This window comes from Melospiza melodia, chromosome 1, assembly GCF_035770615.1.
Source record: "Melospiza melodia melodia isolate bMelMel2 chromosome 1, bMelMel2.pri, whole genome shotgun sequence".
Lineage (NCBI taxonomy): Eukaryota > Metazoa > Chordata > Aves > Passeriformes > Passerellidae > Melospiza > Melospiza melodia.
In genome coordinates, this window is record NC_086194.1 from 21204082 (window position 1) to 21219527 (window position 15446).

Sequence of the window (15446 nt, forward strand, 5' to 3'; positions counted from 1 at the left end):
ACACATATGCGTGTGCACACACCACACACAAGTGTGTATATATATAAACCAAAGTATGTATATATAATACTTATACATATAAGTAATATATATATACGCTTGTATTATATATATATACTTATATACACATGTATATATATATATAAGTATATATATACATATGCGAGTGCACACACCACACACACATACATATAAATATATAAATATAAATATATATATATATAAACTATTTCTTTAAAAAAACGGATACTTTATGGGGCAACAGTGTCATTGAGTAGTCATTTCCTTCTCAGTTTAGCAAGAAGCGTTGGGGCGAATAAAAGCAGTTTCATCAGTTATGTCCCTCTTTCCTGTGTGGCCTTTGAAAGGGCTTCTCGAAAACGGGCCCGCACACATGTCCCCCCTCATGAGGAGCAGCCCCGCACACATGTCCGCCCTCATGAGGGGCAGCCCCGCACACATGTTCCCCCTCATGAGGAGCAGCCCCGCACACATGTCCGCCCTCATGAGGGGCAGCCCCGCACACATGTCCGCCCTCATGAGGGGCAGCCCCGCACACATGTTCCCCCTCAGGAGCAGCCCCGCTGCCACCCCGCACTGCCACTCTGTCCCTGAGCCGCCCGCACTGGCTTGGCCTGACCGACCCCCAAGGGGGTCATGGCGGGCAGCGGGTCCCTCTCCCGCCCCCTCACTGCCAGGAGGGCGCAGGTGGCGGAGCCGCCCCACGGACACCTCAGCGGGCGGCAGGGCCGGCTGAGCAGAGGGCGGCCTCGTCCTGCGGGGCCGATCCCGCCCGTGGTTCCCCGAGCAACCACCAAGGCCAAGCCGCCGCCGCCGCCGCCGCTCCGGGGCGGCGCAGGCCGGGGGGAACGAAAGAGCGGCGGAACGGGCAGGCGGCGCTCGGGGAGGCGCCGGGCGGGCCGGCGGGCCGAGCATGGCGGCGCTGCGGGTGCTGGAGCTGTACAGCGGCATCGGGGGCATGCACCAGGCCCTCAGAGGTACCGGCGCGTCCCGCGGGGCTCCGTGCTGCCCGCCCCGCCCGGGACACCCCGCCCTCGGGGGCTCCGGCTTCTCCAGGGCGGGCAATGCAGGGTGCCCCTCTTCTCGATGGGGCGGGCGAAGGTGGCCCCTTTTCTCCCACAGCCCCTTCGCCAGCCCGGCGTGTGGCACCAGGAGCACGTTGGGACAGAAATTAGGGATCTCTGTTCCTTGTTGGGCCCAGGCAGCAGCTTCTGGAGAGGCCATGATTTTGTGTTTGTTGTTATGTGCTGTGTGTAATACAGAGGCGCCCCTGCTGCAGAGGGGATGGGGATCGCTGGGATGCCCAGGATGATAACCACGAGCCAGGGTTTCCCACTGGCATCCACGTGGACTTGGCTTCCTAGCCCATAGTTAGGTGAGCAGCTGAGCCATGTTCCGATATAAGCAAGCCTGACCATCTGAGGCTGGTGTAACGTTTCATAAACATGAAAATTAAATGTGGAATTTGAGCTGGTACAGAGGGTTCACACCAGCCCGTGTTCCCAGGTGAGTTTTTGGTCAGGCACAAGGAACCCTGGAGCTCAATTTGCTGAATGGTTGAGGCACAGCCTGGGTGACCTTCAGCAGGTCCTGTTGACTCTCTGTGAATTGGCTTCCCCAAATTAAAAATTGAGTTTGGGCTATTGATTTCTGTTGTAAAGTACTCTGGACCTTATTACTTTGAATCCATGTTTCAACACACATTAGTATAACTTATGATAATCACCATAATAATTTTAACTGTAACTACAATCCTTCACATCTTTCAGTCTTCAGGAGCACTAGCAGAGAGCAGTCATAAAAACATCAGGTGGAAACTTGCCTTATCTTGCTACTTCTCCAGGGAGCTATGAAATATTAAGACTATGCTTACAGTGTGAAATCTGTTTAGCATCATTTATTTACCTGAAACACACTCAGAGTTGTCAGAGTGGCATTTTTCCTACTATCCTGTTTTTGCTAGAATGTGTCTAAGTGCTTTATTTATGAATATAAATGTATAACATATATTTTAATGTATTTATTATTTACAAATACACAACAAAATCGGTTCCTACATGGTTCCTAACCACTTGTTTTGAGGATGTATTTTCCTTATTTCTAGAGACATTCTTAGAATATTAAGAGGCAAGTATAGCTTTGTCTGGAACTGCACATTTTTGAGTTTTTGTAGAGTAAAAATAGAGTTTTATGCCTTGTGTGTAGTATACACACTAATGGTAATATGCTGCTTTTCTGGTAACCAGATTCCTGAAGTGATGGCAAGCTACCCATGTTGTATTGTAGACAATTTCCATATTTCCAAAGAAAGTGGACTGGTTCCTGAAAGTTGGCCTACACCACGCTTCCTTCACTCTTTACTGAATTACCTAGCTGTGTTCTTGCCATAATAATGGATGTCTTGGGGCAGTTCAGTAGTGTGCTGCAATGTTTAGTAAATTATCATGCTAGATGTGATGTCCTGTGAGTTTCCACTGTGAAAACATCACTTGCAACTCAGTAAATACTTAAAGGGTGGGAATGTTGGGAATGCCTCATTAGATTATCAGAAGACTGTAAACTTTTATCCAAAAGATACACAGAATTAGTGATGCCCCAGTGGATAGTTACTACAAATAAGAAGCCTTGAAATCATGTCACCTAATGGTGTAGTTTGGAGACTGAAGGACTTAACCAAACCCCTTGTATTATTTCCTGAAAAGATGAATTTACTTCCATGTTTACTGTTTCTGAGCTTGCTGAACACAACTGATTCAGTGTCAGTCTTTGGTGTAATTTCTGTTCCTATGGGTTGGCATTTGACTGAAGAAATTTCAGTAGGTATGAACGGTGAGACTGAGATTTTTCTGTAGTGGTATCAGCCAAAGCAGATAAAGGGACTGTAAGTAAGGACATTTAGTTTATTATTTGTGTAAATGACCCTAACTAGTTCAAAGTGGTCAGGTACCAATTGAAATTTGCAAAGTGGATAGACACGAAGCTATTTGCATTGCAGTTGGTATAGTATTTTTCAGTCTGGGTGCTAATGTTTCTGGGAAGCATTTGGGAGTTCAGCCCATAAGCATTGTGTTGCCTCAGGAAAGGTCCAAACCATTCACTTCTAGATGAAAATCTTGTTTAGAGTCTTGCTAAAAGTAACAGTCAGGAAATTTGATTAAAAGATGTCCTACAAAATTTGCACTAAGTATTTAATAACAGGTTATTATATAAAACTGTTTTTGATGAATTGGATTTCATTTGGGAGCAGAGATTTCATTTGGGAGCAGAGATATACTTGGGCATTTGATAATTTCTACTGGTTTTTAATGTCCTTTGGACATCTGGATTCAGTTTTCTTACACAGTTTATGAAGGAACAAAGTCAAGGGGCATTGAAGTGTTTGCTTTTACATGCAAATAAAACAGAAAAGAAGTGAATGTTCCCCTGTAAGTACTTTAATAATGTGTTTCTTATAAGTTTTTGGCCTATATGTGTACATGAAACCATGCTGTCTGATCCTATCCTCCATTTAGCCAGTGGCAGATTGTTCAGCATCTTCTTTTAAATTGTGTATAGAAATATTAGAAGGGTTGTGGGGTTTTTTTCCATATAAATGTGAAGTTTGAAAGAAAGGCCTCCATTGTTCCAGTGCTTCCATATGCCAGATGCACAACAGATGAGGATTATGTATAATAACATGTTATCTTAGTATGGTTTCTAGTGAATCTATAAGCCAAGAAAAATAGTAGGAAGATGTAGAAAACAGAGGGAGCATGTGGTATTTCAGTGGCAGCATCCTGGGAAAGCCTTTTTCTACAAAAGTGATTCTGCAATTCTTGCAGGCTAGTTCCTGGCCATGTAATGGGTCAATTATGGTTAACTCAGCTGGTCCAGCTTTTCTGTGAAATTGCCCGTGTTTCAATTGGCAAATAGGTATTTCTCAGGAAATCTGATGCTGACTTTTGTATCTTGATTCCCTTCTTGGCTGTGATCTTTGAAAAACTTTGTTATAGGATAGCTTGCAGGATGAAGATGGTTGTTGTTTTGGCAGCTGTCATTAATGCAGAATGCATTTGGTACCAAATAGAATGCAATTGGTTTTGAGATTGTCTTTGCCTACAGGAAAAACTAATTTCATTTTCACATATTGATGGAAGTGTATAGTCTCTTGTGTTTCTCTGTAAAGAGTACATAGAAATTTGGAGTACCTAGTTTCATAGCTGAATCACATTCTTTTTGACAATGCAGAGGAGGCTGTTTCTGAATTTAGGTTTCAGTCTAAAGCTGAAAAAGAAGAATCCTGGGGATTGTCTAGCTCTGTGTTGGTACTTTAGCTGTAGATATATCAGCACATGTAGAATTTCTGGTTTTAGATTTTGAATGCTTTATAATAATATTTTAACACCAAAGACCTTTTGATATATATCTTTTGATAAAGATACCATCAAAATATGGTAAAGTTGAGCTTAGTTAAAGTCAGAAATCAGGGAGTCTCTTCATATTCACACTCTTGAAAGATTGAGACAGCTAAGGGATGAAAGGGTATTTCTTTCTTCTTCCCACTCTGTAACCCAAGCCTTTTGGGATTTATAAAGTTTGATGTTTAAGTCAAATATGTCTAAATCTATGATAATTTTTGTGTGTGTGAGTGAGTGAATTTGTTCTTTATAAAGTGCAGAGTTTTTGCAGTGAAAAATAGTGTTTTATTTTTAGAAAGTCTATGGCTACATATTCATTTCCTTAGCAACTTTCCATGAAACAAACAGCCTGCTCTTCCTCCTTCCCAACCAAAACAAACCTAAACTGGCCTATTAATTTAGGCAGTTTTCCCATGAAAACTGGGTTCCATGTCTCTGCCAAAAGTGTTTTTAATCTGCCAGGTCCCTGAAAAAAGTCCTCTTGCACGAAACACTAAAGGACATATTCTAAAAAATACCATAAATTTGCAGTGATGAAGTTGGTGATATTTTTCCTCTGCAAATGTTATATTTCAATTTGCAGAGTAACAACTTTTGTCTCTTGTTCTCTGTCATGCATTGTCCGTTCACTTTATTTGATTGGCTCTGTGCATTGCACAGTACAGTAAACTGGTGTGTGTATTTACACTGGGCAAAGCTATCCCACCAGGAAAGGCAAAGGAGACAAAGCTGGCTTTGACATTCAGCACAATGCAAAACAAAAATACTGCTGGTTTGAGTGAGTTTTTACACCTAAACTCAATTTAATGCTTCTTCAAAATATAGCTCTTTGTAGCATGAGATGGTACCAGTTGTGCCATAATGTCAGGCTTAACATGATTAAATCCTTTACAAATAGAGCAGTGAAAGGAGTTGCTAGGTATCCTGCAGGAACCCAGTATCAAGTTTGCTGATGGTTGTGTTCACTGTAGCCATGGACAGTTCAGCCTAATCATTTCAGCCAAGAGCTGACACTCAGAAATTAAGTCTTTGCTCTCTGTTTTAAAAGGAAAAAGGACTGACAAAAGTTGTGACTAATCTTCCCTTTTCCATCTGTTTCCATATACCTGTCAGAAAAGATAATTCTTCTGGCTCCTATTTTCCAATATACTGAAATCCACCAAACTGCCCTTGCTGTAACACAGTGTATTTCATGTGTTCTGTTGACATTGATAACTCTATTGTAAAAGTACAGTAATGAATATAAACAGATCTATGTTAATTTTTAGGTCTGCAGAAACACATGACAAAGGAATCAATTCTAAAGAGGAAAATGACAGATATTGTAATGTCAGAAATTTTATTTCTGGCATTTGAAGGTGACACTCTTTGAGTTTACTGTTTCAAATCAGAAGCTAATGCACACATCCTGTCTTTCTTTGTTTCGAATGCATCTCCTTCCAATCCTTAAAACTGGAATCCTTAAAATTTTCCTCAAAAATGACAACTCCATACCTGAAAGGGGTTGTAAGCATTGTATGTTCAATAAAGGAGAGAACAGGGACCCAAAGTTTGATTGCTGCCTCTTTAGGCAGTTTAAGTAACAGTCAAAGAGTTTCTACTGTCTGGGTCCAAGAGGTTTGCAGCTTTAAGTGTGAAATCAGTACATTACTAATAGGATGATGCAAATTTCACCTGCTTTCAGCCAAGAGAAAATATTACAATCTAGTCTGCCTAAAAATAAGTCATAACACCTCCCTCAGTAACTTCCTCACCATATCTGTAGCTTCCATTTGAACCATGTCATCTTGCTCAGAAATGAAAAGTGTCAGTTCAAAAACTGATGCTGAGGAATCCTGCAAATCATGTATTCCAGCAGCCAGTTAGTTTCACTTAGGAAATGTGTATTATTTTTCTTTAGTCTGAATGAAATCATGCTGTTTCCTGCATTGTCATAATTCTCTTAGATATCTGTGTTTTGAAGATTGGATGTACTTATTTGAGGGGGATAAAAAAATCTCCAGAGCTGTGTCTGTTTCTGTATTGAAGCTTTGCTATGTATTTTGGGGAGTTGATTTAGCATCCCACCAAGTCAGCAATTCCTGAGTTAGTTTTGTGCCTTTTGTCAGTGGGGATAGTTAAACACAGTCTTGATTCTGTTTTTCTTAGATTCTGTTTCAGGCTTTTTTATGATGCATTCCTTTTAGTAATTTTCGAGTAGTAAATGTAATTGCTATAGAAAAGCAGAATATCACAGTTTGACATAAAGTTATTTAACTTTCAGGAGAAGTTCTTTAAAAATGTTGCATTTTCACATTGTTTGAAATTTAGACAAGCTTTTCTTTGTTAGGTTGGATGTGTGAGAGCTGCTTGTCTGCTCGAGCTCCTTCATGCGTTTCCAGGGCATTTCCACACAAATATGCTTAATCAGCTTTTAGAGGGAGTCTGTTCTCTAACAGGAATTCCCAAGTGAGCTGCAACTTTGAAATGAAATGGAGAAGAAGCTTTGAAAAAGTTACCAGGTCTTTGAAATAGGAAGAGGGGATCTCAGGTGGAGTACTTCAGGAAAAGTTCCTGTCCTTTTTCCACGCTGGTTTACATCTCTGCTTTAGACAGAACATTGTATTGCAAGGGGATTCAATAGGTTACTATTAGCTGTGAGCTCTCTTCCAAATCTCCAGGCTCTTGGGCCTGTGAAGTCCTCAGTTGCTAGTTTTTCTTGTAGGTATGCAGAGAGATACTGAATGGATGGGAGTAAAAAGAACAAGTGTCTGAATCATGAGTTGTGAGAGAAAGCACCCAGCTTGCCTTCCCTATTTCCCTTTTAAAACTATGTATTAATTTAGATAGTAATTTGAGGGTCTTGATTTTGTTAATTTTATTTTTCTTCTGCAGTACCTGAAAAACACAGTAAGAGTTAGCTTGTTAGGGCAATGTGTTTTAAGAACTGAAGGAGTGAGTGAGAAAAGTGATCTCTTTAACAGTATTGGAAGTTTGCTCCTGTTCCTTAGATGCTGCAGCTTTGTTTTAGGAAGATGGAAGTGTTGGTTCTTGAGCACGTTTTTAAGTTGAGATATTTATCCAGCTTTCTTTTCACGCTAGGTGTCAGTGTTAACTTACCTGTTCTGTAATCTCAGGTGTAGTCATGCTATTGTCCCTGTGGATACACCTGTATTGAGATCTCAGTTACAACTTCTGGTCAAAAGGTCAAGACAGTAATGGCAAACAGTGATTTCTATGCTGACCCTTAATGGTCTGTAAGTATTTATCTTGTGAAAAACCTTATCTTTTTGCCCTTGATTGCATCAAGTAAACCTGGAAGGACCGGCCTGGTCCTTGTTAAAATGTCTGCTACAATCTTTTCAATACCCAGATTTCTCTTTCATCTTAGTTTTGGCTAAGACAGCCTTGAAAACTTGAAAGATAGTAGATGGATGGTAACTGCATTATTCAAAATGAAATCCACTGGGATCATCCCAGTTGGGCTTTCATCCTCTCAAACTGTAAATAATTAGCTGACTAGCAGTAATTCATGCAGTGTCTCATAAGGTCATTTGTTAATGTGTTACTTGAGCATATTGTGAGATTATTCAAAGGCATGTGGCTATTTGCCTTGTTTCTTTTGGTTTACAAAAGCTTTTTAAAAGTTGCCTGTGTTTCAGCTGAGGCTTTGTAATGCTGACCATAATGTAAATATCCTGGTGGTTGATACTGATCTTGGGTATCAGGAGGTTGGGTCACTTCTCTGCCTGCAGCTGTGACAGTGACCACAGCCCGTCTTCTTGGATAAAAACCCTCAGTGAAGGTATTGTGTTTTGTAATAACAAATAGTGTGCCATGATGAGCAATGGAGTAAACATTGCTCTTTTTATCTCTTTAGCTTCTGTAGAACCTATTGCTCTCTTTATAAATTAACAGTTGTTTATTTACATTCCTTTTTAGTATATTTTTATTTCAGGGTTTTAGCTCTGAGTTTGTTACACTGTCCTCTCTTCAATAACACCTCTGTCCAAGAGAGGAGAAGCTGCCAAGTTTGGTATTTTGGGACCTTTAACTCAAAGGAGGCAGCTGATGAGTTTGAGGCCTAAGGCTTTACTGAAATGTAAGCACAAATGTTTTTCAGACAGCTTAAATTTTTATTGGAAGAGTAGACATATATCAAATATATTGGTGCTGTTTTTTCATAATGAAAAGTAGTACACCTCTAAAACAACACACTTATTTCTTGTAAGTTGTCAGAGGATAAGGCAGTGGCAGTGGGGCTTGGCAGGATTGACTTAGGATTCCTGTAGCCAGGAACTTGCTGCCACAGAGACCTGCACAGAGGTGGAAATGTTGCAGAGGTGCACCCTGTTTGGAATTTTTTTGTCTACTTTAGCTTCCATTTTTGGATGTATAAAGAAGGGAAGTATTGCCCATATGATTAGAAAAACAGTATATTTTTTGTACAAAGTTTCAAAGACAACACAGCAGAATTTGATGGTGTAATTTTCCTTTTGTATTTTAGCGATGCTGTAACACAGCTGAGCAAATACATTTTTCTAAGAGTAGTAAAGAGATGCTAGAGTTTTCAAATTATTTTTTTTTTAATTTTAGAAAGCTGCACATATGCAGAAGTTGTAGCTGCTGTTGATGTGAACACTCTTGCCAATGATGTTTATAAGCACAACTTTCCCAGCACCCCGTTATGGGCAAAGACTATTGAGGTGAGTAATAATGTGCTTTTTACTGTAGTCTGGCATTTGTAGGATGTGAGTTGCTTTCATTGTCTTTATTAGTAACAAGAGAAACAGAAATATTTATGTTATTATGAATAAAGCAGTTTTACAATAACTTCGATGACTTGTGCTGTTTGCTTGTTAAAGTAAGAGGGATTTCATACTGCAGGCTTTTCTAGAAAGTCTTGCCTTCTGCATGAAGAAAGGTTATATAAATGACAAGGGGAATGCTTACCATCAGTAAAAGAATGTCAAAAAACATATTTTTAGATTAAAAAAATATTTTCATGTAGTTTGAAAAAATGTAATTAAATTACTTGGGGGCATGCCTTTGTTTTGAAGTTATAGTTGGGCTCAGAGAAATACAACAAAATCTATTGAACTGAACACTCTTGAATCTTTTTTAATGGGCTCAACAGATAAAATGTTTTAGGAATTCTGTCACTTGCCAAATTATTTGGAAAATAATTAAGTAAAATTGGATTAAAGTTGTCTGTTTTAATAGATGAGAGGCAAGCTAGGCATGGAGTTTTGCTTGGATTGAGTTAGAAATTACTGTATACTTCTTAATCTTCTTTTATGGTTTTACAACATGACAGTAATAGATACTGTGTCTGTTTTAAGACACCAGCTTAAGTAAGAGTTAAATAGGTGGCTAAAGGTTAAATGCTTATTCAGCACTCAATAAAAACTGGCTAAGTGATAGTTTTATAATGGAAAAAGAAAATTAATCTTTGCCTGTATCATTTTGTAGTAGACAAGAGCAGATTGTTAGAGTCAGTGACACCTTCTTCAAATATAATGGAAAAAACCAGCAGCTTTTGTCTTGTTTTCTGAGGGTAGCTACATTACATTTGCTGCATAGGTATCCCTCAGAATATGTAAGGAGTGATTTCTTTGTCCAAGTCATAGTTACTTGATCATTGTCCTTCTTTCCTCCTGGCCCTTTGTGTTGATCTTCTAGTGTTGGTGAAAACTTAGTTTAGAGGAATTTCTAATTTCTGTGTAATTAATTCCTACCACAGACCTAATTCTTTCCTTTCTAAGCAGGATTGTCTTTGTAGAGAATTTCAGCCATACAATATCTTTGATTAATTTGTATAGGGGAAAAACAATGAAATAAACTTTATAAGGTGCATTGCCAGTGAGCCCCTAAGAGGTAAACCCCATAGTTTGGTTGCATAAAAATTATCATATTTACACTTGAGCTACTTTTCTTCTCAGATGTTTTTACACATATTTTGAGTATGTGAACACTGGTTTTGATGTACAGAGACTTAATATCTGAGTAATGATACTTTATTTTCAGGAGAAATAACAGGTGAGTATCTGCTGAAAGAACCACTGCACACCTCAAAGAATGAGCAGCTAAAAACCTCAAGATTATGTATAGACTAACCTTATTAGTGTTTTGTTTCATATGAAGAGCAGTGAATGGATATTTATGTTTTGTGGTTTGCCAAGGTAGGAAGGATTTTGAAATTACTAGGTCAAATGAGAGATTAGGTAGGTTTTTGCTAAATGAAACATACTGGAAGTAAGAGGGCTCGTTTGATTTAAAAGATAACTTGGGAATTTCATACAATTCACAGCACTCAACATTCTTCTATTTTTTTCTGTTTTCAGGGAATAACACTGAAAGAATTTGACAGATTATCTTTTGATATGATTTTGATGAGTCCTCCCTGTCAGCCTTTTACAAGGTAGGTACAGCACACTTGGTTAAAAAATGCAGTTAATTGCGGTATATTGCACTTTTATACTGTATATGGTCAAAGGAGAAATGTTATCAAGACATAGTGACACTGTGTGTGTGATCTGTGATCTTTCTCTTCTTAAGCAAATGTTTTGTAGCTCTGTTCACCATGGTGTTTAGTGAGGTGAAAGAAATGCAACAATTTGCGTCTTAATTGTTGATCACATTTCTTGCATATGTATATATTAATTCAGTTTAAGTTAAGTAATCTTCTTACAGCACCAATTTTGTGAACTGTATTATTCCTCTACTAGTGAAATTTAGTGTTTGGGAGTCCTGCCTTTCCTTTTAGATTTCAATCTAATATTTTCCTGGGCCAAGCCCAGAAGGAGGATTGGAATTTCTCAGTTCTGCCTGAGATTTAAGAGTATAATCTGATTTTATTTGTACTTTGAAAATTGCAAATGCACACAAACAATTTATTCTGAAGAATAATTCTATTTTAGCCAAGACCAGAAGGATAATGGCTTTGAAATGATTTTGTGGATGATAAAGAGAAATATCTTGCTGATTAAGGACTGAATTTACTGAGATGTTATTTGTCAGATTAATTTGTAATTCATATCATTTGACAGCAGTGACCAGTGGGATAAGATTCTAGTAACTGCACTCATGCAAAATAGTAGCTTCACGAAAAATATCTGTTGATGGTGATAATAATGATTGTATAAGAAAGTGTATCTTACTGAATGTTCTAAGACTGAAAAGAAATCCCTGTAAAGTGGTGCTGATCCGTACAAATGAATAAGTGCAAACCTATGATTTATATAGGAAACATTTTAGATTTTTTTTCTTTATAATATAATGAAAAGAAAAATCTGTGTATGACTGATTGATTAATTTAGATACATGTTAAAGCTCTTCTACAAAGCTTTGATTCTTTTTTTATGAGCTAATACAAGTATAACCTATCGAAACCCAGGCCTGGAATCATTATCATTTTTGTAACCTACATAATCTTTCCAGTTTAGTGTTACAAAATTGCTTCCAAAGTTATTCATGTGGGGCTCCATCCTGCTAAATGGTGAACAATGAGGCTTTAATTCATAGAAATAATTTAATATATTCAGTGCAAAGTAGCAGGGTATTCCCAGAAACCCAGTGGGGGTTTTTTGTTCATTCAGAGCCAAGTATGTTCAAAGGCTTTGCTGGACAAGACCAGAATGCTAAAGCCTTTGCAGACTGAGGAGTGGATTTCATTACTGAATGCTTCAATTTTAACTTTGCTGTGAGCTGATGGATTCCAGGGGCAGACTTTCATTCCTTAGAGCATCTCTCAGGACACTGCCTCTGTGAGCAGATCCTCCTGTCTGTATGTGATGCCTTTGCAGAATTCCCTTTCAAAACTCAAAGCCAAGTGTCTGCATTTTGTAGAAAAATGTAACTCAAATGTCAGTGAGTAATACACCGGCGTTTCTTTATTCTTTCTTAGAATTGGCCTGCAAGGTGACGTGTCTGACCCACGGACCAAGAGCTTTCTCTATATCCTTGACATTCTCCCAAGGTATAAATGAACTTCTACCTCCATGGTAAAGCCTCTTTTGTAAATAGGCTTTGTTGTAACTAGGTCTTCTATATTTCAGTGAGACAAGATATCTGTAATGTTTTACAGGGATACTGTTGGTGCTGTGTTGTATTCTGTGTTTCTTCTCACATGATCATATGTATCTTACATATACTTGTATTTTACTAATGCTGTAATCACTTCATTGTTGCTGTATATGCTTTCATTGTCTGGTTTCCTTTTCCTTGCATGTCTGTTTAAAATGTGCCTACACAATAAATGAAAAGAAAGAGTTCTTTTCAGTTCAACATCAAATTTGCATTGATTTCTCATAGAAACAGAAGTAGGTAATATAGTAGTTTGTCTATTGGTCTCATGGAAACATGAAAGGTTTTTAAAATATTGGGTTACAAAAGCTTAGATTCAACATATAGTCATCTTTTGAAGAGGTACCATTTGAAAATTGGTTTAAGTGTGCTATTGACTGTACAATGCAATGCATCTTGCAACCATTTCTTTCTTAAAGTCTCTGTTCTTTTTGGTGCTGCTTCCAGGTATCTTAGGGCAGATTGTGTATTTTTGGTTTGTAGTACAATCTCTTGTTTGGAGTAGTAATACTAAAGAATTTGAATAGCACTGCATTGTCTGGACAGTGTCCTTGAATTCATCTGTCATTTTTTGCCTGGTCAGACCTCAGTTCCTAATGAAACAGCCATAATTATTTGTTTTATTGGCAGTCTTGCTTCACCTGGAGACTAGGACAGCTGTTACCTATATATTCCTCCATTAGTTCATCTTGCTGTCAGGGTTGGAGAAGGACAGATGAATGTTTAGTGTCTCTTTTTTTCTTTTTTTTCCTTTTTTTTTTTTTATGAATGCTTTCAACACAGAAGGAAGCCAGTACCAAAAAGCCTTTCTTTCAAACTGCTGTTAGCACTGGGAGAAAAGAGTGTTCATCCTTGTTCTGGAAACTTTATGCAGCCAACAACATTGAATGGAACTGTGTCTTTGCCCTTGTCATGAGCAGAGAGAGAGCAATGACACAGAAGGGCTGAGTGGCTTGGCAGGGCCATACTACATAAGAAATCTGTGGCAGACAACACAGAACAAAACACAGATTCTGTAGCCCAGCAAGTTAGACAATTCCTAGGTAAAAAAGAATGGGTATTACTACTCCCCTGCTTCTGTCAGAGACACAAAATTAGGGAGAGAATGTGGGTTGTTTAGAAGTTGCAAAGGATGTCTTTTGTGGAACAAGAAATGTAACACAGGTTTCAAACTGATCTGTTAAAATGAAAATGAAACCAGGCAGATACTGAGTAAGTTAATAATTTGTCAGAATAATAGTATCTTCCATATCCTTAAGGGCATTGTGACCTGGGGATTCCTTTCCATTAAACTGAAATATATTTAAGAGGCTGGCTGCTTTTGGACATTATAGTGCTTTAATATGGAAGCACTGCTTCCCAGATGGTGTGGACGTAGCTGGATAAACAGCAGTAGCTTTTCCTTCTCAAAACCAAAGCTTTAGACACTCCAGGGCCTATATTTTTATCATGACTATGCAAAGGACCTGGGCTTGGCTGTCTCACTTTTATCTCAACACCCCAGGAGACACTGCTAATGTCCCTTATCTCCCTGGGGAGGGTTCTTGAAACAGCACCCACTCTTAAGTAGTCACTAGGAGGTTCAACATGATGGCTTCTGTAGAGTTTCTCAATTCCAGTGGATTTGTGTTTTACTAAGATAGCACTTACATGTTTTTTGAATATGATACATTTGTGAGACACTGAGTATGGAGTACTTCAGCCTCAAAAAAGGAAATTCTTAATGTAGAAATTATCCCTTTACATTCTAAATTGCTATGGTATGCATGCAGTTTATGAAAAGTGTAAAATAATTTCTCATACCTTGGATGTACTTATCTTTGTTCAGTGTTTTATAATGAAATATTGCTGAAATGAGACTCAGAGGTAGCCTGGGATGACAAATATTAGAGATAATGGAAAGGACAATTTCAAGATCTGGAAAGATGTGGGGAATCCTTGGAGCACTCAGCCAGCAAAGTCCAACCCAAATGGTCCAGATACTGTTTATTGTGTCCAAGCCATAACCTGGCAAAATCCAGTGCTGAAACACCAAAGTGCTGCTTTTACAGAAACATTTTTAATGTTAATACCTATCAAATACTTCACACTTCCTTTTTGTACAGTGATTGCTTACCTTGTGATCTGTCCATCCCCTATGAGTGCTTGCATTTCAGGCTGTGCTCTGGATTCATTGATGTAAAAGAAGTTTCATAGTAGTCAGTGATGAAGAGTGTGGGTAGACATACATATCAGCAGATATATTCTCCATTCCTCTGCAAGGAATTTGGCTGATGCTGCTTTTCTCAGCTTAGTATTAGTTTTTCACTATTATCTTTAGTATTTTTAAGTTTGGCATAGTTTCTTGTGAGATGCATTGGTTCTTTTAATTCATATGATATTTTTAATTGGTGGTAACTAAAAATGTGCTGAAACAAATTCTGCTGTGATTTGTTCCAAAGTCACTAACTTCAATAAGCATGAAGCTGCTGTCTGGGGACATTAATATTCTACTTCTGTATGTTCTGAGATCCCAGTGTGTGACAGACATTGTGTGTCTACATTAGCCTTATTAGAGAATTAATCAGTGCTACAGAATGTTCCCAGAGACTTGAATCTGAATCATCTATGCTTCTAAATTGCTGGAAGAGTCCCTGGCACAGTTTGGGCATGCTCATTTCTCCAGAGATTTAATATGCTGGTTTTGGAATGTGCCTATTTCCAGACCTTTGCACTGATCCTGCTAAAGCTGAGACACCTCCTTCACCCCATCAAAATAAAAAAGTCGAGTTTAGAAAAATGACAATATCTGCAGTTTGAACTGTAAATATATCGTGTTTCTTAAATCAGTTAAATGAATACTGGTTCTGATGTGTTATCATTAAGGTTTATGTGACATTTTGACATTGATTTCAGGTACAAGCAATTGAAAACAACAGTTTTATGGCTAAGTAGCAATTGGTTTTCCCCCAACAGTTATATTTC

General features: G+C 38.4%; 1 protein-coding gene across 7 annotated transcripts in view; it reads left to right on the forward strand.

Annotated features, from left to right (window-relative positions):
• TRDMT1 (tRNA aspartic acid methyltransferase 1) overlaps positions 1-15446 on the forward strand; it is a 41658-nt gene that overhangs the window by 11612 nt on the left and 14600 nt on the right. For 4 of the 7 annotated variants that reach the window (XM_063150511.1, XM_063150537.1, XM_063150527.1 and 1 more), the window contains 3 exons: positions 8994-9103; positions 10742-10818; positions 12304-12375. In XM_063150511.1, the coding sequence (XP_063006581.1) occupies positions 8994-9103; positions 10742-10818; positions 12304-12375 (259 nt within the window). Of the gene's footprint in view, positions 1-916; positions 999-1173; positions 1397-6374; positions 8500-8993; positions 9104-10741; positions 10819-12303; positions 12376-15446 lie in introns of those variants that run through there. The other 3 variants (XM_063150519.1, XM_063150540.1, XM_063150543.1) reach the window with 3 other exon arrangements.